We start from the raw sequence: 27,359 nt of genomic DNA on the forward strand, positions 1-27,359 counted from the left end.
CTTCTATGGGATTGTGACAGAAATTCACCTTTTTATGCCATTTAATGAGAGATTGATACCTTAGCTTAGTAGTACTTAAGAAAATAAAAGAAAAAAAAAAAAAAAAAAAAAAAAAAAAAAAAAAAACCACATTCGGGATCACATCCGGTTATGTGAAGTGGGATTTTTTTAATTTTTAGAAGATTTAGATGTGATCGTGTGTGTTTGTTTTATTTTCTTTTATTGGAGGACACAAAATGATGGGTTTGTGCCTATTCTCAACTTTTAATTTTGGTGACTGAAAATGGATTATATAGAGGGAATTAGATTTGGTGGGATAGGAATATAGGATAATGGACTAGATCAAAGGCTAAGAGATTGTAATCTCCAAATCAAATTGAAGCCCATTAATGATGGGCTAATGAAAAGAAAGGAAAGATAGGCCCATCCAACCCATTTTTTAAAATTTGTTAAATAGACTGAGATATTGAATGAGGAATTACTAATCAAGTGATTTAAATTTCAAAACCTTATATAGCCTTATAAGTGATGTCCAAGATTTTTTTATTGAGTGGGACCAAAGCAGGAATGAGAAACATATTAAGTTTTAAATTTTAATTAATATATATATAAAATAAAATTAACATTTATTCATTGAGAAAAAAACACATTTATTCGTTAATAATTATTTTAGGGAAAATATATTTTAACCCACCGAATTAGTATCAATTTTGTAATTATGTCTTCAAACTTTAAAAAGTGATATTAAGACCCCATATATTACCATTGCGTGTCAAATTAATCACTTTTGCATTTTTCTTCTCAAAATGCCCTTGAAGTTATTAAAAAAATAAAATTAAAAATTATATAAAAATAACCGTTTGGAAAAAAATAAAAATAAAGAGCTAATATGAAAAGGGCCACACCTTTTTGGTATTTTCAGTTTGTTTTGTTCAATTTTTTTTAATAATATTATTTTGTTCAGATGGTTATTTTGCCAACTCTTTTTCCCGTTAAATCCATGTAATTCGGATTGAATCCTCGTGTGTGAATTTATAACTTACAAATTAATCCATAACGTTTATGGTTAAAAGAATATTAAAAAACACATTAACTTTGAATATTAATTAAACAAAGTCTTAAATTAAATCTCTATAAATATTATATGTCACCACGCACTACACGTACTTAATTAGAAGGTCAAACGATATTGAAATGAATGATAGATTAAAATTGACGTAATGTGTTATAAATTCCTTACTAATAAGCCAACCTTTTCATTTAAACAAACCTACCAAAAAAAAAAAAAAACAGAGCCACATTTAAAAAGCAATTATATTTTCAAACAAAAACCTACCTAGCATGAGAAACATCATTTTGCATGCATGTGCATATCCAACGTACAATAAGTAATTAATTAATAGATATTCCAAAAAAGAAAAAAAAATTTCACCTCAATTAGATGCTCACAAATACTCAATCCCGTACATTATTGAAACATCATGCGAATATATAACAAAATAAAACATAAAATTGATAAAACAACACAATGTATATATATATATATATATATATATATATACGTGCAGGAGAGATGGAGGAGATTGGCGGAGCAGATTCGGCCGGAGAATCGCCGGAGACGGCAACGGCGAAGTGGAGGTGGCCGCCAGAGATGGGGAGTGAGCTAGCTAGAGAGAGTGGTACGTACTGCGCGCCAGCAGAGAGATAGAGCTGATCACAGAGAAAATGAAGGAGAAGCTAGAAGAAGATGAGGAAGAGTGAGGGAGGAGATAGAAGAAAATGAAGAAGAACAAATTGTAGGGCTGGCGGGAGAGAAGAGACGAGTGATGAAGCAGGGGAGAGAGGGAAAATTAAAAAAAAATAAAAAATAAAAAAGAAATATCAGGGGTAGGTGCGTGCGATGGGACGGCCAGCAGGCGCTGGCCTTCCCAAGGCACGCTCCTGACGTGCCTATGTGGCACGTCAGGAATATATATATATATATATATATATATATATATATATCATGCATATATGCATGTTTACATGTTTATATGTTTATATAGTATTAATTATATTAATACTAATATAATTAATGTTTTTCTGTTTTGTATTTCATTTGAGTTCCCGTGTATTTGGTTTTATTTGGTGTACGTGAAGAGTGCAGTTAATCTTACAAACAACAATTTCATTTTAACGTGCATGGCTCAAACCTAAATGATATATAGTGTGCATGGTTTATATATATATGTGTCAAAACTTTAATATCATCGATCACCAATATTGTTACTTTAATTATTTTAATTAATGAGATACCAAATTTGGTATCTCATAATTAAAGTACTGGTGTTTGTTTTCTAAAAATTAATTTTATTGAATGTTAATTAGGATCGATCATATTGTACAATATTAAATTAACCTGATAATGTTGGGATCATATATATTATATATTACTTATATATATAAAATGTAAATATATATTATTGTTAGTGACGTGCTAAAGTGACACGTCAATAGTTAATGACGTGTCACTTTGACGCGTCACTAACTGTTGACGTGGTATACTAACACGTCAGAAATTTACTGATGTGTCAATATAACCCGTCATTATTTACTGACATGTCAGTATTTGACACGTCAGTAAATAATTAATCAATTAGTTATTAATTTTTAAATGATGTCAAATTAAATTGGGTTCAAATTTACTGACGTGTCAGTATTTGACACGTCAGTAAATAATTAATCAATTAGTTATTAATTTTAAATGATGTCAAATTAAATTGGGTTCAAATTTACTGACGTATCAAGTATGACACGTCAGGAAATACAACACGTCAGTAAATGTTGACATGCAACTTTTAACACGTCAGCAAATAATTTGTTGACGTGCCAAAAGTGGCACGTCAGCATATACTGACGTGGCAAAAAAATAATACTGTTTGCCACGTGAAAAAATGGCCTTTTTTTTGTAGTGACCTATATATATCAAAATTAAACCCACGCAATTTGATTAGAACACGGTTGCTACATAAGACCAAAAGCCAAAATGAAATAAATAATATGATATAAAATAAATAAACAAGAAAACGGCTCTTGTTGTCCGATAAAGAAATGAAAACCCATTCTCAACTCTCATTTCACTAGACCGATGTAATAGTGCTCAACGGCCCAAGCTTGAATCAAGCTTCATTAAAAAAATGCATAAAAATCCAAGAGCCAATAAGCATTGCTACATCAGTCCAGTAGGATGAGAGTGAGATGAACACCGAGTATTTAGAATTACTCCTAAAAAGTTGACCCATATTTTCATTCGTGAAAAATGGAGGCGGCTGGTAATGGGTGGTGTGAGGGCAGTATGGTAAAGTGCAATAAGAAGTAATGCAGTAAACCTGATTGCCGAACGTATTTATACAATTGCTAAGATATGATCATTTTACACTGTCCATGATGCACATAGTATAGAAAGTGGTGAACCAGCTGGCTTCAAAAACGCTCTTCAAATTCCCAACAAGCCAGAACGACCCTCAACTATAATATTTACATACGCTCAAAATTTGCCTGAATCCTGATAAACAGGAAACCTGCTTCATTTATATCTACTCCATCTTCTTCCTGCCAAAAATAAAAAATAAAAACAGGCTGAGCTTTCACCATGTTAAATTACACCAAATGGCTAAGCTGTGATCAATTTTTTTTTTTTTTTTTAATCCTCGAGGAGCTGATGAATGATGAGGATAAATACGCAACTCAAAAGCGATCAAAGTTTGAAAGAAGGAAAAGGGTGGAAATAATTACTGATATATACTAGTCAGACCGTAGGAACCCTCTGGTTTGATGCATCTGGTAACCATCAAGGCATGAACACAAAGGCCATTGTTTGCGGTGCCTCAGGAAGAGGAGATTCAGAATGCATGAACAAAAAACGGAGGTACTGTACAGAAGAACAAGAGCCAATAAATCCAAGTAAGGAACAATTACAGAAACTTTTAAGATGTTCGGAAGAAAGGTCCTTTTTGTGTTGGAAGTGCTTACCAGGAAGAGGACGTGCAGAAAGCCACTAGCGCCATTTGGACTTGAAGCTGCAGTTAAGTTTTTTCAACTCCTCCCCTTGTCGCTAAAGAAATACAACATACCCAGTTAAAGAACAACAAAGGAAATAGTATATACTGCCGAATGCAAACTCCAATACATTACTAAAATTGGAGAATTATAGATCAGTTGAGACCTTATATAACTTTTTCCATGAGAGTTCTGATCTTTCTTGCAGTAAGCACCATTCCATGGCCATCTCATATTCAATTGTGTTAGACTGAGAACAATGTGAAGTAGATACAGCTTCTCTCTGAGCAATAAAACCACCCAAACACATAAATAAGGGGCAATGCAACAGAGAATGGAACCTCAGAGTCAAAGTTGTGTGTGTGTGTGAGAGAGAGAGAGAGAGAGAGTAAAAGTTGCACCATTCCCCGAGCCATCTGATGTCTAACTTTATCAATAACATAATGGCCAAAAAAAGTTGGTTTCTTTTCTGGGAAGCAAGGAGTTCCAATACTTCCAACGAGAGGCCTGCAAATTATTGAGAAGGTAATGAGAATGGAAATCAATGAGCAAGCATTCTCTATGCATAAAAAGCTATAGTTTCAGATACAATATTGAGAGACTTGATAGAGCAAGACTCAGGGAGGCTAGCCTTGCCTCCTAGTTGTATAATAGTAATTTACAAATTTAAGACACTTGACTAACATTGAGTGGAATAACCTAATGTCATCTAGACTTGAACTACTTTATCTTGGAAGACCAATGTTCATCCCCCACCCCCTTTTTTTTTTTTCCTGATAAGTAGAAAATTAGCAGACGTAACATACAGGCCACACAGTCGATTAAAAAAGAACAAGGTTTCATCCATTTCGCAAATAGCACAGATGGCTAGCTAGAGCTGACATGTCCTTCAATGATGAGAAAATGATCCTCAAATTCCACGCAAGCTAATGATTTTTCATTAGAAAAACCAAAGCCAGTAATAATTCTATTGAAATCCATATTCTGAAATCAAGAAATTAATTTCAAAGGCCCAAGGTAAAAAAAAAAAAAAAAAGGACCGGTTCACAGAAAACGGGCTAGTGAGATCAAATTCAAGTGGAAATATGAGCACAATGGAAAGGTGAATAAAAATAGCAACATGCAAATTTCCGGTATTCCAACCTCTGACCTGACGCCAAACCAGTTCTGACCCACCCATGTCGACTTCCAACAGGGCAGAGGCTGGATCAGATTTAAGTTCGATTTCCAACAAAAGCCAGATTCAGCAACGGAAAGTCTAAGATATCCAACCCAACCTTTTTTTTTTAACAAATAATAAAAACGATGTTCTTTTGATTGTTATAATAAGATTTTTTTTCCAAGACAAAAAGACATTATTTGAATATCTATATATACACACAGTCGATGCACCTTTGCCTTCTATCTCACCTCAATCTGAATCTTCTCTCTTAGCCACTCAAAATCTCAGTGTCTGATCTCCTCTCTCAATCTCTCAGAAAGCACATTTTCCCCTTTATATCACTGTTCTCCTTGTCGCCTTTGTTCTCCATTTTTAGTATCACCACCATAGAAGAACAGATTTTCCTCAAAGATGAAGACTCTGTTCGTCTTCGAAGAGAAAGATCTATTCTTCATCGTCTTCATTAGGAGTCATTCAGTCAAAAACAAGTTCATATTCATTATTCTTCATCTTCGAAGACCATTTATGACAATTCCGACTTACTACAACTCCAAAATTTCAGTGGTGGGGTCAAACCAAAATCACCACCATTGGAGGTGGAGTCAAAAAATTTCCAACTCTCCCAACTCTGGCAGCGACAGAAGCCAGAAGAGTAGTTTCCAACTCCGACAGAGTTGGTGCACAGCCCTAAATAAAGGTTGTAGAAGACCTGATAACGATGAGCTAACTAAAATGAATCCCCACAGAAAAGGAGACAACCTTGAATTTCTTCTTCTTCTTTTTTTCCGTTATTTCTTTTATAACTTAGCTTAGTTGAACAAAATGCTAAGTATAAGCTAAAAGCTATGAGTCAACTCACGGAGCAAAAGGTTCAAATTCCAACATGTTTTGGAGGGCCAATCCCACTGCAAGAATTTCAACAATTACACAGGTATTGTTTGTGCAAGAACCCACAATGACCTCAGGACTGCCTTCCAAGCAAGAGTTCTACAAGAAAGGGGATTAAAAGGGCTCATCGGTGGAATCCGGTGAGGCCACTCCAATGCTCAACTTAGCAAAGGTATGAAAAGAGAGAATTCTAACACTGTTTGGCTAAAGGTTGGATTGCATACCTAATAGTCGCTCCTGAGCTCCTTATATAGGTCGGTGTACCTATAGGGATTTGAGGGGCTTCCTGCCAAAAGTTGGTTTCCTAAAGTGGAGATTCTCCCCTCAATTCGTTAGAGGGGTAATCATGGCATGAGCGTTTAGTTAGCTAAGTTGGCCAAGGGGGGATTGTCTATCTAATTGCATCCTTTTGGTGAGGGTGTGCCCACATTTTGACGATTAACTGAGCTCATGAGCCGTCGATTTGGTGATCCGCTGGGCCCTCTAGCTGTCCTTTGCCTTGCTGGGAGTCAACTGAGACTTTTGAGGGTTAGGCCCTCTTAAGGTATGTTAGTATCTAGGCCCCCCAGTAGCTCCCTAATTCCCTTAGATAATTAGTGTACAAATCAATCCTTGGGAATTTGAGGTGAATGCCCTTGAGCTTGTCAAAAAGGTTTTTTAGGGCCCGCTAGTAACTGCTTGCTTGAAACCCTAAACCAGTAGCCCTCCAATTCCCTTGGATGATTAGTATGGGCGACGAAGTGGCCTCACCGGATTACACCAATGAGCCCTTCTAACCTCCATTCTTTCTTGTAGAGCTCCATCCTAAAAGGCGGTTCGCAGGTCATTGTGGGTTCTGCACCAACAGTTGGTGCCGACGGTGGGAATTCCAACTTTCCTTTATTGTGAATTTCAAATTTCGACAACAAAAGGCTTCATGTCGTTAACCAGGTTGAGGGAGTCACTAGTTGAACACCAAAACCTCTGCCTTTGCTGAAATAGCAGGCAATTCTTCTAGGAATCCACTGGTTTCTTCCCAAACAAACTCCCATTCCTTCTCTTTCCCACCACTAGTAAACCCAATTGGAGATCAACAGATCAATCCCCAGAATGACTCCCAAACAAGCCCACGATCATTTTCCTCTTCGCATCATATGAGTCCATTTGCTGGTTTGTACCAACAACAATTCACCTCCCTTTAAGATCAATTAGCCCATCTTGCCCGGAGCATGAATTTTCTTGTTCAACAAACCGCAATCTAACCCATGATCCAGAGTTAAGACACCACCACGAAACCTCCCCACTCAAAAACCTAGCAACCAAAAACACAATCCCACCACTTCACCATTCACAAGACAACCACCGTGAAAAGCCCTTCCATGGTGAATGGCCTCCTCACAACAATGACCAAGAAGCCGATGGGGAGGAAGTAGGCAATGCCAAGATTGAGCCGACAGTACGTCAATCCAGGGTGGCTGAAGATCAATCTGAGGGCCCTCAAATGAATGCATGCATTAGAGATCTACAAGCTAAGTATGACACTTTGGTGAAGCACTTGTAAGGCCACAACTCCTCCACTTTCAACGACAAGGAGTTTCGAGAAACTGACCTCCCATTAACAAAGGCGGTCATGGAGCTCCCCTTTCCAAAGAAATTTAAGGTACCAGTAATTGACCCAAAAGAAGAATCCAAAGACCTGGCAAACCATGTTGAAACATGTAAAACCCTTATGGCCTTGAGGGGAGGGTCGTATCAAATCAGGTGTAGGGCCTTCCCAGTGACTCCAGAGGCAGTTTTAAACTCAGTATGTAGGAGGCCATCAACAAGGGAGATTAGCAACATATCTCCTTACATTGAAACAGGGAGACTTGGAATCCCCCAAGTATTATCTTGCACATTTTAACCGAGAAAAACTCAGTCAATGACTGGGGGGTGCGTATGGAATCAACCTTTATGAGGGAGCTTCCTCGAAGACCACCAAGGAGCCAAATAAAGTATGGAATCAACCTCCCAAACCAAGCCAAAATAGGAAACTGAAGGCCAGCCAGCAAGGGGTCCTCTAAGATACAAACCTTGTCATCAACACCTAGCTCTCCCTTAATTTTTGACAGAGCCCTCAACAGTCTTTGATCACCAAGTGCCCCCGCAAAAATAAGCCACCACATCAACTGTAGAACTCTACTCACCACCTTGTGAAACAATTGTCTAAGCCAGAGGATCGAACATCACTATCAGCTATAGGCAATGAAGAAAACTAGACAAAGGTCTTCCAAGCTTACCACCGCATCAAACTAACTACAGGAGAGAAGGAAAGAAAACAAAATTACATAAATAATTTTTTTTTACTAAAAATTTTAAGCCCCTAAAAGAAAAAAGAAAAAAAAAAAGAGGAATGTTCAGGACCCGCTTTTTATATATGCAAGGCACGCAAATCAAAAAAGCATCCCCCACCAAACATTTTTGAAATTCGAAAAGTTGTCCTCGAAACTCATGCTAGATCAATAGGTATCAACCTTAGGAGAAGATAGTGTGCCCTTCGATTCCCAACAATACGAACATTATGGCACTGCCTAACATAATTAGTTGTCACCTCAACACTCGCCAACTCTGAAAAAGGTTGGTGGCCCTTACAAAATGCTCATCAACCGAGAGCCCGACTTTGTCTAAGGCACCGGGCCTCATTATTGGTACTCAAACAGGCGACCTTCGACCTCTCGTATCCTCAAGACTCCTTGGTGAACCTTAATCCAACCCATCACTATCCTCCAACGAGTCTACCCGTTCTTCCACAGATGGTTTTGATTCAAAGGAACAACTAGCCAACCTGTTGAATGGCTCAGTGGTCAAAGGAACCACTTCACAGGGAAGCTCTGACAAGCTTAACTCTTTGAACAGTGATGGCATGTCATTCCCTAAGATAGAATAGCTACGTTCTACCTCACAATTCGATTCCTATACCTCTTTTCAGATGCTCAGATCTTCAAAATCCAACCCCCGACAAGCCCCCCTAGGAGGTCTTAGAAGAGGTCTATATGCCGCCCCCACTCTCCTCATATGAGGTTTGCAGTTGTTGGCACTTTCCTCATTTGACAGAACCACAACCGGTTTGGCCTTGAGACGAGTGGCAAACCTGGTGGATTTTACCATGGGCACCTCATTAAGTGTCCGGTTTACAAAGGCCCTATCGGCTCCTTTGTCTCTTCTTTGTTGGGGTAACTACCCCCTAACCTCCCTCGGCCGAGATGTCGACACCCTCTTTTAAGGGCAAATTGAAGACCTACTTGCCTTCCCAACCATCAATGCACCCTACGAAGGGTGGAATGTATGCCTACCTCCCTAGTCATCAATGCTCCATCCACGGGTAGCTTTCTCTTCCCGGCATGCTTCCTAGCCTGTCTGCGACTCAAGCAAACCGACAGGGTAAAGCATTGGTTGTGCCATAAAAGAAAGGCTTACCCACTGTCTCTCCAGCCCTGCGTTCCCACAAGGCCTTCTCTTCCTCCGTGGACTCGTCAAAACCACAATACGATAATGACTACTCCAAGTGCCACAATGGTAAGACCCAATTGGGATTAGTCCAGTTGTTTCTTTTAACTTCTCTCTTTTGCCCATCCAAGAGCCTACTCTACTCGTCGTCGGGCATCAGCAAAAAGGCAAGGACATTCGGCATAATGCCCCAATGCCAGTTGACAGGAACCTAAGCGGCACAGTCAACAATATCTTCAATGAAGCATTCCTAGCCCTAACAAGACATGAAAATTTGTCTCCCAATGCTTCAAGCTCGACTAATCCTTGGAGATGTTGACAAGTTTTCGCTTGTATCGCGAGTGAAAACCACACGATCCCCCATTGCAGCGATGGGAAATGGACATAAGAATTTGTCAGCCATCAACTGAGGGTGGCCAACATTCTTGAAAGTTTCGGCCATAATGCAATTAGCATATAGCATCATATATATGCTAAACAATAGCCAGGTTAAGCCTCGCTAGCACCTCCCTGGCAGTGCGTGGGAAAAGAAGGCAGAGGCCCACCTTGAAGTGATCATGTCGGTGCAACTAAACAGGAGCCAGGTTAAGCCTCGCTAGCACCTCCCTGGCAGTGCATGGGAAAAGAAGGCAGAGGCCCGCCTTGAAGTGATCCTCACTAAGGCATATTTTCAGGGAGTCATTAGCCACCATGGCCCCTTCAATCTTAGTAGAGCTCGCAATTCAAGTGTGTCCCGCATGCAAAAAGTCCGTCAAAGATCTGCCAAGCGTTTGGGAGTGGAATGTGAATACCACACACCAACAAAACCAATCATGTGAAGAAACCTCAACGAACTGAGCAAGTGTTTGAGCAATTACAACTAATAAACGACCATCACAATATATGAAAACAAGAAAATTACTCTAAGAAACAGTGTGGTGCTAAAAATAGCAACGAATGACCAGAACGAAGAGAAAGAAAGATATACGTGGTGAGAACACCAAAAAGAAGGAGAAATTGCAAAATAATAAGCAACAGAGAAGAGGGCAGAACATCCAAAACTCCCTTATAAAAACTCTTGAAAACGCCAAACACCCCCTTGAAAAGCCCAACCCTCAAAAGGCCCAACTGACTCGCAGCAAGGCAAAGCAACTAGTCCTTGAGGTCCCGACAGATCACCATACCGATGGTCCATTAGCCCAACTAACCATCAAAATCCGAGCGCACCCTCACCAAAAGGATGCCATCAAATAGACAATCCCCCCTCTATCAACTCAGCTAACTAAACACCCACATCGTGACGACCCCTCTAAGGAATTAAGGGAATCTCCACGTCAAGAAACCAACTTTTGGCAGGAGCCCCTCAAAACCCTAAAGGGACACCAACTAATATAAAGAGCCCGAAAACACCAATCAGGTATGCAATCCAATCCTTAGCCAAACACTATTAAATTACCTCTTTTCATACCTTTGCTAACTTGGGCGTCGTAGTGGCCTCACCGAATTCCATTAGTGAGCCCTTCTAACCCCCTTTATTTCTTGTAGAGCTACTCCCTAAAAGGCGGTCTAGAGGTCACTCTAGGTCTTTGCAACAAGAAGTACCAAATACTAGGTGAATGAGATAATATCATATCCATGTTGATCAGCAACAAGATAATCCACATTTATAATTTTCAGCATATTACACGGATACCAAATACTAGATGATAAACTAATATCATATCCATGAATGTCAATAGCAAGGTGGCCTATAGATGGGGAAACATAAAAAGCAACCATGCCACAATGATAAAGGCTAGCAGGCCAAGAAGTGCATTCATCACAAGATGATATGAGGTTGCCAGAAACAAGACCAGAGAAACTACCACCAAACGGGGAGTACCACCAAAAGAACTACCTCCTCCCCCCACGACATTATTATCTCCACTCAGAGATTCAGGCCCAATGCTATCCTTGAAGATAGACATTGGTCATTGAGGAGATGGTAAGTTTACCAAAGTAGTCGCACGTAAAGTTAGCCATAGGTGTTAAATTACCACTTGTCCCAAAAGCTTAAGCTGATAGGAAGAGGTAAATTTAATCACTTAATCAATACTTTAACACTCTCACTCACGTCTAGGCTTAAACTCCATTTTTAATAGGTGAGGTCCAACGCATGGAATATTTTATTTAAATGGGGGGTGATTTGTTGGAGTTAATATTCGATCTTAGGACCTTTGACTCTGATACCATGTTAAACTACCACATATCCAAAAAGCTTAAGCTGATAGGAAGAGGTAAATTTAATTACTTAATCAATACTTTAACAGTGGCGCTTCTAAAATTCATTAAGTTCTCATCAAGGGAGGTCATAGAAGAAATTAAAAAATAATAATAATAGGATTGATACCAATACAAGAGATGTTTACTTCATGCTTCACAAAAACATCTTGTGACAAAGGAATATGGAAAAGGAGGAGTCTTGTTGTTGACACCAATTAGTTGATATAAGGCATTAATGATTCATTGGAGTTACATAAGTACCTCCCATTTGATAGTAATAGGCAGCCCTCATCTAACCTTCTAACAACCGTCTCTGCCGCTTCCCTTGTTTTGAATATAACAAAAGCTTGACCTACAACCCCAACAAACTACCATATCATGATTGAGTTATAGACAATCTGACAATGTCATTTCATTTGTTGGCTATGTTTATTAAACTTTTCAAAATTGTTAAAAGAAAAAATTATTTGAAAACATTTAACAAAACAATTCACTTTTCAAAACACAAAATACTTTTCCAAAAACATAACACAACACAATTTTTAGAACACTCGATTAAAAAAAAAATTGAGAAAACAGGTTCTTAATTTTTTTGTAGGGGTAGGCTAACTTTTTCTAGGCTCAGCCGCACAGCCATCCCAACCAAATAGGAGTAGCACCCCAACCATATAGGAGTGGCCGCGCAGCCACCCCAACCATTTAGCCGCGCAGCCATCCCAGCTGGATAGAAGTGGCCGCACGGCAACTCCATCACATCAAAGGTGGCTACGTGACCACCCCAATAGGACAAAGGGTCGTGAGACCACACCATCAGTTCAGATGTGGCCGCACAACCACCCCCTCTCCTCCATCAAGGCTGACCATGCAACCACCTCTTCTCTTCCTTTGGGGTGGCTGTGCATGGCCACCTCTCTTTTTTCATACGTAAAAAGTCAACCTCCACACCTGAAAAGATAACCATGTTTTTTTCTCAAAATAAATACATCCGGTGTTTGTTTCTTTGAAAACACAGAGCACTTTCCAAAAAGTTTACCAAACAATTTTCTTCTGTGGACTCCATAGAAAATGCTTTTCAAATGTGTACCCTATCGAAAACAATTCTCAACTTTCTATCATATCAAAAACAGTTTCAAATCAAAACATAAAATACAACTTTCAAAAGCAGTCATTATCTTTCTTCATACCATAGTGAGGGCTAGAAATTGAAGTCCGCTGAATCATCTTTGCTGTGCAACTTTCCTTGAAGCCATGCCAAACAATATCCTGGTAAATAGTTTAATCTATTATTGAGATAAGATAACACATTCTCAAAATGGAGGAAAAAGAAAAACAGCAGCAATGTAAGACGTGCCCACCTTAACTAAAAAGACGGAACAACTACAAAAACACGACACAACAATTTATTTTGCTTAAACATATATGACCGAGGAAATGAAAGAAGTCTCTTGCAAAGAAAGAGACTTGCATTAGAAGGTGTATATTTCTTTTTCCTATGATTACAGTACCAAGAAGATATAACCTATAAAAAACCAAAGTTCCAGAATGAGTGGTACCTCCACTTCTGCCGAAGTATACACTGGATCCAAATTTTGAAGAAGAACTAGTGTTCCTTGCTCATTAGCAGTTTTCATTCTTTCTTCCCAGGGCTGATGATGTATTAGAAAATTCATAGATTAGTCTAAACTGTCTCACTCAAGATTTAATTAAGGTCATCCATGTCACCGCTTCAGATTCTAATGCTTACTAAATCCTGTTTCTCTGCTCAACGTCAGAGAGATATGGAATTATGACAATGAAACCAACATGTCTACAACAAATATGAAATTTATTGAGCTTCATGAGCAAAACTATTAAGTAAATGAAATTTGAGAACAAGCAATTTGAAGGAAAAAGAATAACTTACAAGTCCCCTAAACCATTTGCTTCTATCCTGCCAAAATGTAGGAAATGACAATTGTAAGAACTGGATCTCATCTTGAATAGAACTTTCATGTAAAGAACAACAAAGCAAGCACTTAAAGGACATCCATAAGCACATCCCTAGACAAACTATAATGGCATAAATAATATTGCCTGAAGCACTCAATCGCTATAGGCAAGACCCATGTATTTGCTGAACAGGAAAGCGCACACGAAAAAAAATAAATTATATATGATGAAGACGATTCAAGTGATAGGTTCCTAAAGAGCTTATCAATCAAAACATCCAGTAGGGAAATAGAATCTATCCATCCTAGGATCCTATTAAAACAAATATTTTACATGAGAAAGTGATGCAACTTACTGCATCTGGTCTTCGGGTAACTTCCATTATTTGGTAAACCATTTTTTTGTCCACATCTGGAAACTGTCTTGGAGATGCTTTAAACAACTTCCCATTAGAATGTTTTGTCTTCTCATCAGGCACCTTAAAAGGGCTTTTTCCAGCCCCTTGAGAATCCTCTGTAAGCTTAAGTCTGGGTTCATCTTCAGAAGTAGTTAAAGTTGCTAATGCCTTTGGATCTTTACCATCCAAACCAACACTTAACTTCAGCGCATTCTTCTCATTCTTTTCATCAGATGCTTTAATAGAACTATCAAATTTTGCCTTCTTAGCTGGCCTATCCTCCAGATCAACACAATCCTTAGCAGATTTTACTTTCTCCTCCAAAACTACCTTACCAATTGTGCCCCGTCTCACAGGAATATTACCAACTTTACCCTCGCGCTTGACAGAATCATCTGCAGACCTTGATGCAGTATTGTCACTGGGATCCTGTCTATTGTTAGTTTTAGAACTTTCTGACTCTACAACTATCCTAGAAGCAGGATGCTCTCTAAGTGAAGATTTCTGTTTATCAAGAAAAGCTTTTGAGCCTGTATTTTTTGTAACTTTAGACCTTGATTTGGTCTGGTCAGTGAAGATATTCTCCATTTCATCGTTACTTAGAGGCAATTCACCTATTTCTACACCTACGCTAGAAGCAGGGTTCTCTCTAAGTGAAGCCCTCTGTTTAACCAATGAAGCATTTGAATCAGCATGTTCTTTCCGTACAGTATCAACAGAAATTCCATTTGTCAATAGAGTTGTGTGCTCTTTAGATGGGTTTCTCTTGGAAGGAACCTCTGTTTCATTACTTGCTACAGCATTTCCACCAACTCCTTTCTTGTCTGAATCAAGATTCAGAACAATACCGGGCTTTTGAAGACCTGGTCTATTAAACAAACATTTAACTGCAGAAATACAAGCCAATGAACAAATAAGAGGTTGGTTCAACCATAGAACAACAAACAACTAATTTGAAACTACAAGGACTGTCAAGGAATTAAAAGAAAAAATTATATAGCAAACAAAGAAGCAAGCAAGCAAACAAAGAAAAAGTTATACCTTCAATCCCAGCTACTTTTTCTTCTATTGTATCCAGGACTTTCAAGTCCTTAACGTCAAAGGCACGGTAAAATATAAAGTCAGCTTTTTGAAGTTCTTCATATGAAGGTTGTGGATTTCTACTGTCCTTTGATGTGCAAACAACCTTGCATTTTCCAGCAATTGCTTCCTGATTTATCGTATAAACAATTAGTAATAGCTGATTCACTTCAACTGTAACATGCTAGTCACCTCCAAGGCACTATATATATATATATACATATATATATATTCATGTCATTAGCTTCTATACATTGTCATACCCAATGTCAAATTATAAATACATGTTAAAAATTTAAATAGTTTTTAATTTAATTGAAATGTCACGACACATCGGAAAAAACAAAAATTAACTGCAGAGACATACGAGACCTTGCCCAAAAACTTCTCCGATAAAGAAAGAAGAGTTTCAATTAATATAGAAACCAACCTTTTCTAAAATAACACTAGAACCAGCTATGTCGTAGAAGTGCTAAAGGCAATAGAGAGCGGATAAACAGGAAAAAGGGATATAAATGCTAAGATCTTTCCATAATTCAATTACCAAAGGATTCATATTTGCAAGGCCTGCACCTTCGCCAGATGCCAAAAATAATTCATCTTCGGCTGTGTCTACAACCACCCCAGGATACTTTAGCACCTCGCAAGGGCGGAAAAACCATAGAACCTTCACTCTCTTTTTCTTGTCAGGAGTCTCCATTATTTTTACAAGTTTACCAATATGAGGTTCAGGTTCGCCATCAACCCACAAATAAACACAATCATAAAGTTCATACTCCACACCATCATAAGTAAAAGATTGATAAAACTGGAAATCTTTCTTTTTCCCACCAACTCCTTTCTTTATACCCCACTTAAATTCAAGGTCCTCCTCGCCTCCGTCTGCTTCCACCATACTCTTATAACAGGCCTCTTTCCAAGAAGAGTGATAAAAATACCTGAGAGAAAGCAATAAATTCTTTCATTTGGAGTACACTACATTCCAAAAAAAATTCAAACTATTAAACCAAAAATATTAAACATAAACTAAATGCAAATACCTAGATGCAAATAGTCATAATTGTTCCAGCTTAACTCTAAAACCAAATCAGAAATCACTTGAATAGAAATATCATTTCTATCCAGGAGTTAATAAATCTAAACTCCCACAAAAATAATTAAATCTTCACAATTCATTTGCACAGAATTCATTAAAAAAAAAAAAAAAAGAACCGTTGAATTGTCTCCCTTTTAATCCATAGGTTTTTCAATGTACTAGATTCCAACAAAACAAACAGAGCTCCTATACAAATGGGTATTTGTCGTACATTATAAACTATTGCTTAAATTTTGAGGAAGACACCAACCGGGATATAATAACCATAGCATCAAAAGTAAACCAAAAAACCCCCTCAAAATCTAATTTGACCGCAGAGCATTGCTGCATCAAATTTTTCGAACAAAGAAAACATGCATTTCCCGTGAGTTTAAACCGCCTTGCAGTAGATAAAAATAATGTATTCCTTCGGTAAAATTCCTGAGGAGCTTCATTCCATTGAAACGAATACAAACCCTGATTTCCTAGGCAAACCTCCTCATAGAGAAATATACAAAACCCACAAATTATCACACAAGCCCAGAATATTTATAATGCGAACCATACTTCCATATCCTTAAGTGAATGATAAATCCAGGAAACAAATTTTCCAAGAAAATCTTCAAATCCAGGTGAAAAAAGAGGACATTTTTTCCGCAAAACTGTTGAAAATAAAAAAGTAAAAAATAAACATCCACAAAGCCTGGCACAAAATGGTTCAAAAAAATATGAATATGGTAAACCCCAAGAAAAATGAACCACCCGTAAGATTTGAACAATTATCCTCAAAACAAATAACGCCTTGGCGAACCCTAGAACAGCGAACGAAGAGCAATGCCAGTGCAGAAGGGCACTGAAAACAGACGATCGAAGAGAGAATTTTGGGGGAAAACTTACTGTTTTGGGAGAGTGCAGAGTGCTTTCCTTCTTCCACTGAACCCCAAAAACCCTAGCGATGGCAAGCGGCTGGATTTTTCTCCGGAGCTTTTGGTGACGTTTTTTCTATTTGATTTTGTCAAGTTTGCCCACCTTCTCTCCCCCAATGCTTTGGGAAATCACGACGCCCTTCTACTCTCTCGCATCAATATTCGTGCTTTTCGACAACTTCGAAGGGCGACATAGAAATTATGATAAACCTGACGGTTAGTTATAGTGAACAAATATTTTTAAAAAAAAAAGTAAAAAGAAAAAAATTATTTCTCCACCGTAATTAAGGATCTGTTTGAAAGTTTGTTTTTTAAAAAATAATTTGCGTTTTTAAACCAAATCACAATTTTGAAGTATTTGAGATTGTTATTTTAAAATTGCAAATTTTAAAATCGTAAAAAAATTCACGATTTTTATAAGCTGACTAAAAGGTGCTTATTTGAAAATGTGCAAATTTAAATAAAAATTATCATTTCGCTTAAAACAATATTTGGCTCAATATTTACCTATTTGGTCATGAAACTGCTATTATATGCTAATGTTATCCAAACACTCAATTGATAAAAAAAAGTATTTCTTAACATGTTTTACCAAATGCTTATATCATTTTAAAAAGTAGCGATTTCAAAAATGTAATTTTTAAAAACACAATTTTTAAAATCGCACTTACTGAAATCGCACTCCCAAAGAGGCCCTAAGAGATGTTCTTATGAAACTTCTAGTTTTGTATGTGAGAATAACTCCTTTCATTAGCTTTTTATTTTTATTTTTTTTAATCTGACAATAAAGTTAAATAAAATAAAATAAAAATATAATTTTTAACATTGGGATAGAGTGACAAGTCCTAATTTAGATTTTCATAACCATAATATTGAAAAGGTTTTAACTTTGCATTAATTACCAATATGAAGTATAACTGTTTCTTGAAAATTATAATTACGTAGAATTTTTAGATGTATTGTATTTGTATATATGTGAAAAGAATGATGACCAATAGGTGTTGAGTTTGGTTGGTATTTAAGATATTTTCTCATTTGATATAAATTTTCTACTTAGAAATACAAGTCAGATTCAAATTTGAGAAATTTTAATTAAAACAAAATGATTTTTTTTTTTTTCAGAAAATTTTATGTACAACTGTTTTATGTAATCGGATAAAGTTTGAGTAATCGATTCCAGAAGCTGTGATATATATATAAATGAAAGTAACCTTAAAAATATATATTCACCAAAGCATATAATTAAAAGCGATTCATAGTTTGGGGGTTTTGTACTTAAAAGACTTGTAAACCATCCCAGAGCATCATGTTGAATTTTTGTAGCTTAAAATTTCGAATTTCACCAAAGATTAAGGTAAGACTCAAGACCTTAGTTTTTGTCTAAAAATTGAGTTTGTGTTTTGAGTGTCTAATCCTAGAGATTATCTTTGGGTTAGTGCTATAAGTGGAGTAAAAAGAAAACCCTAAAACGCTATAGGTTACCTTGTGGAATGAGATATTAGGGTTGTTTAAGGCTATGTTTGGCAAAGAAGCGGACTTGAGGAAGTGCACCGGAACTATAGCAGATTTGATTAATGTGAAAGAAAAAAGTAAAAATATTTTGTATAAAAAAGTGAAAATTTTTGTTTTTGTAGTGACTTTTTTATTTAAATAGTAATAAAAAATGATTGATGTGATATAAAAGTAAAAATATTGAGATTGATTTTGAGAATAATTTTTTGGAATTTTGGGTCCGGTCTAACCTACTCCTTTGCCAAACACAACCTAAGTGTCTTTGTGAAGTTTGAGTTGTGTAAAGCATAGAATAAAGTCTAACTATGTATTTACCATGTAAATGCATATGTACATTGCAAATGAGTCAAAGTTGTAAATGCATAGGTACATTGCAAGTGAGTCAAAGTTTATCAAGTGTACTAAGTGGATATTGTAGAGTCAGCAACAACCAAACATATAGCGAGAGAACGTACAGGGTACGTGGAGGAGCCAAAGATCATGGGGAACGGATCCTAGTGTGGATGTAATAGGCATTGATACTTACAAACTAGATTTGCGACAAGGGTGCACTTTGTTACTCCATAATGTCTTGTATGCTCCTGAAGTTCAGCGAAACCTGCTATCAGTTAATCAATTGCTTAGATTAGGGTTTGAGATTGCTTTTAAGAATATGGGTGTAAATATATTTTTAGATACACATGGTTTTATGGTTTGGACATCAATAATTTATATTATGATAATACAATTGCTTTGTTGACCTCTAGTGATAATGTTTATAATGATTCTATATTATGGCATGCTAGATTGGGCTATATAGGGTAAGATAAAATGAAAAGATTGGCTAGAGAAGGTCTTATAGACCCACTCGCTAAAACGTCATTGCCCACATGTGAACATTGTCTTATTGAAAAGTCAAAAAGAAAGCCATTTGGAAAAGCCACTAGGGCATCTTTCCCATTACAACTAATTCACTCAGACATTTGTGGCTCAATGAATATGAGGGCAAGGCATGGTGGTTCTTACTTCATTACATTTATTGATGATTATAAGCAATATGGTCATGTCTATTTAATCTCCCACAAGTCTGAAGTTTTGAATTGCTTTAGGCGTTATATGATTTTGGTTGAGAACCAATTAGACAAGAGCATCAAAGCTCTTAGAACTGACCATGGACGCGAGTATCTATCTAAGCAATTTAAAGTGCTATGTGAAGGAAAAGAAATTAAAAGGTAGCTAACGATGCCTCGTACATCACAACAAAATGGTGTGACGGAAAGAAGAAATTGAACTCTGCTAGAAATGGTTAGGTCAATGATGGCGGAAGCAAACTTACCAATATCCTATTGGGGGGGATGCACTTATGACTTAGCCCTTATAATGTTCCGAGTATCGTATAAAGACACATTTCTTTCCTCTAGGGCCTAACTTCCCATACTTATGGGAAGTATCATGAACACAACTCGTCGAACCACATGGTCGTAAATTATTCAAATTTGGCTTTTCACTGATCCATAACTCGTATGGTGTGGAAGGTATTGATTTTGAGGGTACTCGATTAAGAATGTAGGTTCCCTAGAAGTTTCAAACATAAAACCTCATGTTTCAAAGGTGGAAAACACCATCAGGCGTGTTCAACCTTGAATCTCTTGTCTATAATGTTTACTGATAGTCTAAGCCTAAAAAAATGCTTTAATTCTCAGATTTACCAACCCATATAACAAGGAACTATTTAGAGCCTGTTTCATAGAGTTTTTGAAAAGAGTTCTTGAAAACGCAGAACTAAAAAGTGTTTTCAGCGAGGGGTGCATTTAAAGTGTTGTTTGTGGGTTCCACAAAAAAGTTTTGTTTCTTCTATTTTTTGAACACGCTTCTCAATTTTTTCCTTTTCAAACACACTACTCAGTTTTTATGCCTTTCAGAAAAACTTGTCAATTTCCTAAACTATTGGAGGCTGGCTTCATTAAGCAAATCAGCCACCAGGCAGATCAGTAGCCCCCATGGTGGTCGCCACACAAATCCAGTAGCTTCCACCCTTGGAGGCCAGCCTCCACTTAAAAAAAAATTATATGTAACAAGGCAGCCTCCACACCTGAAAAATGAGCAGGTGTTTTCAAAACATTCCTATATAAAGGTGTGAGATGTTTTTTAGAAAGTGTTTTGGGATTCATTTTGAAAAGTGTGTAAGTGGTAAGGGCCACATATGAGTATCCATTTGGTATCTACTGTTTGAGTTTTTTTCAGTGTTTGAAAAGCGAAAACTAGGGGTGTCAAGACGGTTACGGTTGCCACATGAGTATTCATCTGGTATCTATTGTCTGAGTTTTTTCAGTGTTTGAAAAGCGAAAACTATGGGTGTCAAGGCGGTTATGGTTAGCGGATTTTGGCAATAACCGCTAACCGTAACCGCCGTAGCAGTTAATAAATTTCACTAACCTCAACCGCTAACCGCTTAGCGGTTAACGGTTAGCGGTTAGTGAAATAGATAACCGCCCGTTAATCACTTTTTCAAAATAGGGCTTTTTTTTGGGCCTTTTAGCTTTCTTTAGAGCTTTTTGAGCTTTTTTAGGCTTTTTTTTACCCTTTTTTTTTTTTTGGTATTTTTAGCGTCTTCTTGGGCCCAATTGCTATAACAATAGCCCATATTGAAAAATCAAAAATATTTGACCCAAAATTTACATTTACTTGTACTATAAAAAATTTCCTTAAATATTAAATCATAACCAGTTAACCTTTTTAAAAAAAAAAATAAAATAAAAAATAAAAAAAAACAACATATATAAAAAAAAAAAAAAAAAAAATTCAACACAACATGTAAAAAAAAATTTCAGAATTCAGACAACTGTCACAACATATAATGATAATACATTAATACTTAAATTGTGTTTATAAGTAATACATTGGTCATTGTTTAATCCAATGTCAATTATTTTATTTGATATTATACGAATCATATTATCATTGATTAATAATATGATTCACTTGAAGTCTTAAATAAAGTATTTGGATTGTTATTGAATAATATGATTAAGTATTGATGTTATACATTTATATTATTCATATGCATATGTAGACTTATATACACTTATAACATATATAGACTTATAAGTTTATAATATACATTAGAAATAAGTCTGTAGATATTTAATTGTTGTATTAGTATGAATTGGTATATTTATGAGTTATGTCATATTATATATGTATAATTTGTTATTATATAATCAAATGATTTGATGATCAATTGATCATGTGATATAATCATATAAATTATAGTGATAATATATTAATACTCAAATTGTGATTTAATTATTTTTCTAAAAAAATTGTGATTTAATGATCAAGTGATTATGTTATATGTATAAATATTTTTAAAATTATAATTATAAAAATATATTATATAAAAAGGCGGTTAGCGGTTACGGTAAACCCAATAACCACTAACCGCTAGGAGGTTATAGCGGTTAGGCGGTTAGCGGTTAATACGGTTAAGCGGTTAAACGGTTAGCGGTTATAACGGTTAGCGGGCAGTTAAAAACCGCCTGCATTGACACCCTTAGCGAAAACACTTCTCAAAAAGTTCTCCAAACAAGGGCTTAGTGCATGTTTTTTAATGTATTTTTTTGTTTTTTGTTTGAAAAAATATTATAATGTGACATATACGTGAATACTATTTGTGTTTTTATAAGTATTTAGTGTTTTGGATTGTTTGTTTAATGTATTTGTTTTGATGACAAAATACGAAAGACAAAAAAAAAATAATAATAAAAAAATACCTAACCTTAGTTTCTATATTATCGCCTTTGGAAAACATAATACGAAAAAAAAAAAAATGGAAAGAAAATTTTTGCTACACTATATTCAAAAGAAACATCTGAGATGGCTTACTCATTTTGTTCTTGTCAATTCTTCGCCTTCATTCAACCCTCTACGTCTTCCTCAACTTTGAACTGAAAATTCTTCTTGGTTTCATACTCTAAAAACACGAGGGTTGAATGAATCATTGAACCAGAGACCAATCAACAACGTTGTTATGGGAATTAAAAATCATTGAACAAATTAAGGGGGAACATTTAGTCTCTTGCTACGTGATAGAAAAGTAAACTCATGTTCTTCTGCTCTCAATGAATCCAAGTCAAGAAGAGTTCATTTCCCCACTGACAACCATTAAGATCAAAGTTCCACACGTTCTCTTATATCTTAAACATAAGAGGAATTATAAAGCCAATGAAACAAAACAAGAATAAGATCACTATTTTACTTTAAGTAAACTATTAGTTGTAAGATCCCAAAGAGCTATGTGTTATAAACTCTTGAGGAGATGAATTATACAAAAGGTTTAGCATGCATAAGACTGTAAAAGATAAAGCAGAGAATGCCATATGCAAATCAAATTTCACTTTGTTTAACCAATGGAACTTCCATGTGATAGTGCTCTAAAAAATATATACAATAGCAACAATGAATACAGTATTTGTTTAAAATGACATAAGAACTTATGTAACTCATATAACTTCAAAAGTGTTTCAAGCATGTCAAAATGCAAAAATAATATCAAATTCAAGAGTCCGTCTCCTTCTTTAATGAACTTCAAGGGCAAAAGTAATATGGATGCTAAGGCTCAACTGTGGAAACCTGTTGCCACTCCCCGTCGACTGCTTCCTTCCACAATGTCACATTGTGGTTTCCGTCAGCCACAGCCAATATGTTTCCCGTCAGTGACCAGGAGACCCTCCAGACAGGAGTCTTAAAATCATTCAAAACCTTGCCTTCCCATTGATCCCCCTCCTTGACCACAGTCCATATGATGACTTTGCCATCCTGTGAGGCACTTGCAATTGTAGATTTTGGAAGTCCCAAGTTGGGTGCCCAAGCAACATCACGAACCCAATCTGTATGCATCTGAAGAGCTGGAAAGCAATCCATCTTCCAACTCCCATTATAGAGCTTCCACACCTTCACAGTATTATCACAACCACCTGAGCAGAGCTTCTGAACAGGATCAAGCAAGCCAGAACCAACAAGAGCACCAGGCGCAGTTGAGGGAGCCCATGAAACAGAAGTGACACCAACTGGATGAGCTTGGTCAATCCTCGAGGTGTCCCAACCACCATCCGGTCTTGCAGTGAAAACTGAGATATTCCCATCAGAGGAACCACATGCTAAACAAAGACCCAGTTCATGAGGAGCCCAAGCAATAGAATTGACAGAGGACTTGTGGTCATCAAAGACGTGAGCTTGGGTCCACTCATTTGGATTACCCTCCTTCCATATTACCACGTGCCCGTCATAAGAACATGAAGCGAGCAAAGACCCAAATTTCGGGTGAGCCCAGACTACCTGCCAAACAGGTCCTTGGTGGCCAGTTAATGTCGCAAGAGGCTGAGAGGTTGTATTGCTCACCCCAACTATCTTAATGGAATGGTCTGACGAGGCCGTGGCAAGACGCTTACCATAGTAATCCATTGCCACATCGTGGATCACATCTTGGTGACCAGTTTCAATCTTTTGCGAAGGCATTTTTCCACAGTTAATATACTTTACCTACTGCTTCAAAACAAAAGGGTAACTCAAATTAAAACTGATATATCTTCCATTGGTTCGCAGAAAGATTCAAATCCTATTAATACGTGAGATGATCTATATGTTCTACCACACCCAATGTTTGCTTGCTAAGAAAGTGCAAGAAAATATAAAAAGTTAAATAAAGAAAACCTTAATTTGTACATTTTCTGCTGTTCTAATCTCAATAACAAAGAAGAAAAATCTTGGACAATCTAATAGCGTAACTTTCATTACTGACCAATTACTTGTAGCTACCAAACTATAGAAAATCTGAATCTAAAAGTTTCAGTTCCTCTACCATTCCTGGGCAACCAAACAAACACATCAAACGGCAAAACCCCAAACCACCCACCACCCAAGAAGAAACGGAGAAAAAAAAAACCCAAAAAAGAAAAGAAAAACCAACAAATCTTATCACCTCTGTTCGAGCTCGAGCTCATCTATTTTGGTCGAGCTCGAGCTCAAGCTCGATTAATTTTGGGATGTATATGTATTTGGCAAAAATGATTCATACCTAGAATTCAATATTATGTGAAAGACCAACACCAATCTGTTTAATAAGACGAAGATACTTTTCTGCTCTAATTTCATCAAACACAAACCATAATTCAGTAAAAAACAGAAACCCCAATACCTATCTATCCAAAAATATTTACACATTTTTCTGGGCAACCAAACAAACACATCAAACGGCAAAACCCCAAACCACCCACCACCCAAGAAGAAACGGAGAAAAAAAAAAAAACCCAAAAAAGAAAAGAAAAACCAACAAATCTTATCACCTCTGTTCGAGCTCGAGCTCGAGCTCAAGCTCGATTAATTTTGGGATGTATATCTACATGCATTTGGCAAAAATGATTCAATCCTAGAATTCAATATTATGTGAAAGACCAACACCATCTGTTTAATAAGACGAAGATACTTTTTTTGCTCTAATTTCATCAAACACAAACCCTAATTCATTAAAAAAAAAGAAACCCCGATACCTATCTATCCAAAAATATTTACACATTTTTCTGGGCAACCAAACAAACACATCAAACAGCAAAACCCCAAACCACCCACCACCCAAGAAGAAACGGAGAAAAAAAAAAAACCCAAAAAGAAAAGAAAAACCAACAAATCTTATCACCTCTTCCGCCTCCGATCCGCGGCGTACTGCGAGAGTGAAACGACCTCCGAGAGCGGCGTGGACAGCGGGGTTGGCAGCGGCGAAACCGGGCACGAGCCGTTCAGCTTCAGCCAGGCGTCGAGGTGTGTGGTTGCTGCGGTGGTGGTGGTGGTTGTTGTTGGGGGCACTGGCGGAGTGGTGCGAGCGGCAACAGAGAGATGGGAGGCGAGGAGGATGTGGGAGATCTGTGGGAGGAGAGCCGAGAACGGAGAGATGATTTGGGTTCTCTAATTTGCAACAGTTGGATTTTGAAAAAATAATTAAATTTTAAATATTAACGGTTGGATTCGTTTTACTAAAAGCTTAACCCATATTACTCGCACACACTAATCACTATTATCATATTACATATAGTATTATTTAGTTAGTAATTAAAATGTTAATGCTTAACACGAGTCAAGTATATAGTGTCATTATTAATATATATTGTATCTTATATATAAATATTTATATACTTATATGATTGTATCATTATATGGGTCAATAATAATTTTTATATACTTATATTTTATGATCACATGATCACGATTCATGACATATATATGATTTAAATTCAAATTGTTAAGTTTTTACTTACTACAAATTACGATTATAATGTATAAATTATAAAAAATACATTAGTTACTTAATTATTAATCATTTAATTTTAATCTAATGATAATGCTCAAACTCTAAGTCCTAAATTCCTCACAATCTAATAATCATACATTCATACTTAAATTATATGAGCATATTATCTCACAATCTATATTAATACTATTTTAAATCTAAGATCATGTGATATACGTTTTCTAAGAATAAAGTATTTAATTATAATATATTGATTAAATAACACAATAACTTATATAGATATACTATATGATTATATATATATATATATATATATATATATATGAATATGTGTATATATATATATTGCTTGTGTCAGTTGTGTTCTTTCAGCTCGCAGATTTGGCATAAGGACGCTGTAGAGATATATATGAGTACGGTCATTTTATGCTCAACTTGCCAACTTGGATTTTGACCTAATTTGATTTTCTTTTTAAGAGAAAAATGCAAAATTAATCCCTCTAATTTGGGGTTTAAAATGTGGCTAAATATTTCTTGTGACTATGTGAGTAAGCAAAAAGAAAAATGATTAGTGTTAATAATTTGTTTATATTTTTTTTATATTCTTTTACAAATTCAATAGATCAATCATTAGATTTGTAGAATTTATCATTGATTTATGTAAAAAAAAAAAAAAAACCATAGATTATGTCATTAGAAGAGTTAACAGAATTCATTAAGAACATTAGCTATTGTGACAAATGTGTTTACAATAAAAACTTTTTTAAAAGAGAGAGAGAGAGAGATAAACTAAAAAATTAATGTTAAATTTTATTTAATTAATATCTAAAAAATAAGGAAAAGGCATCTCTTAATTAATCTTTTCCTCTTATGCCTCAGTATAAATAAAGCCGACAGTTTAATATATATAATCCAATGGCTACTAAATCCTAACATGCCACCTTAAATTGTAAGATTAACCCAATTTACTTGGGTTGGATCTATATGTTTATTTGGTGATGCTTTGAAACACTAAATTCAAAAAAAAAAAATGATTTTTTTGAAAAAAAACGAAAAATTTTAATTTAAAAATAATATTTAAAAAAAAAAAACATTTTTTTTAACAAAAATTTTTTTAAACGAAATATTTTATTTATTTATTAAAAAAAAAAACTATTTTTTTATTTAGTTTTAAAAAAACAAAAAATTTCATTTTATTAAACGAAAATTTTATTTTTTTAAACGTAAATTTTTATTTAAATAAAATTATAAAACAAAAATTAAAATTAAAAAAAAAAAAAAACAAAAACAAAAACAAAAATTTTCAATTTTAAAAAAAAAAAAATCGATTTTTTTTTTTAATTTTTTTCTTATAAAATTGATTT

General features: G+C 35.9%; 2 protein-coding genes across 2 annotated transcripts in view; both read right to left on the minus strand.

The window, feature by feature from the left end:
* Positions 1 to 3,358: 3,358 nt before the first annotated feature.
* LOC132189992 (protein ANTI-SILENCING 1) overlaps positions 3,359 to 27,359 on the minus strand; it is a gene marked incomplete in the record, with an annotated part of 50,509 nt that continues 26,508 nt past the window's right edge. Inside the window, 12 exon segments of the mRNA XM_059604856.1 lie at positions 3,359 to 3,591; positions 3,775 to 3,910; positions 4,012 to 4,093; positions 4,205 to 4,321; positions 4,440 to 4,545; positions 12,056 to 12,146; positions 12,979 to 13,057; positions 13,348 to 13,440; positions 13,698 to 13,724; positions 14,079 to 15,007; positions 15,162 to 15,330; positions 15,745 to 16,098. Coding sequence (XP_059460839.1) covers positions 4,037 to 4,093; positions 4,205 to 4,321; positions 4,440 to 4,545; positions 12,056 to 12,146; positions 12,979 to 13,057; positions 13,348 to 13,440; positions 13,698 to 13,724; positions 14,079 to 15,007; positions 15,162 to 15,330; positions 15,745 to 16,095 — 2,019 coding nt within the window.
* On the minus strand, positions 23,073 to 25,673 carry LOC132189993 (protein transport protein SEC13 homolog B-like). Its single transcript, XM_059604857.1, has 2 exons — positions 25,387 to 25,673; positions 23,073 to 24,236 (listed from the first exon to the last, which is right to left on the minus strand). Exon 2 carries the CDS (start codon positions 24,207 to 24,209, stop codon positions 23,304 to 23,306), a length of 906 nt encoding a protein of 301 aa, XP_059460840.1. The 5' UTR covers positions 24,210 to 24,236; positions 25,387 to 25,673; the 3' UTR covers positions 23,073 to 23,303.

Source organism: Corylus avellana, chromosome ca8, assembly GCF_901000735.1.
Source record: "Corylus avellana chromosome ca8, CavTom2PMs-1.0".
In the NCBI taxonomy this organism is placed as follows: domain Eukaryota; kingdom Viridiplantae; phylum Streptophyta; class Magnoliopsida; order Fagales; family Betulaceae; genus Corylus; species Corylus avellana.

Coding starts and splice junctions, on each gene's coding strand:
- LOC132189993 (XM_059604857.1), bottom strand. CDS start 24,209: ATGCCTTCGCAAAAGATTGAAACTGGTCACCAAGATGTGATCCACGAT.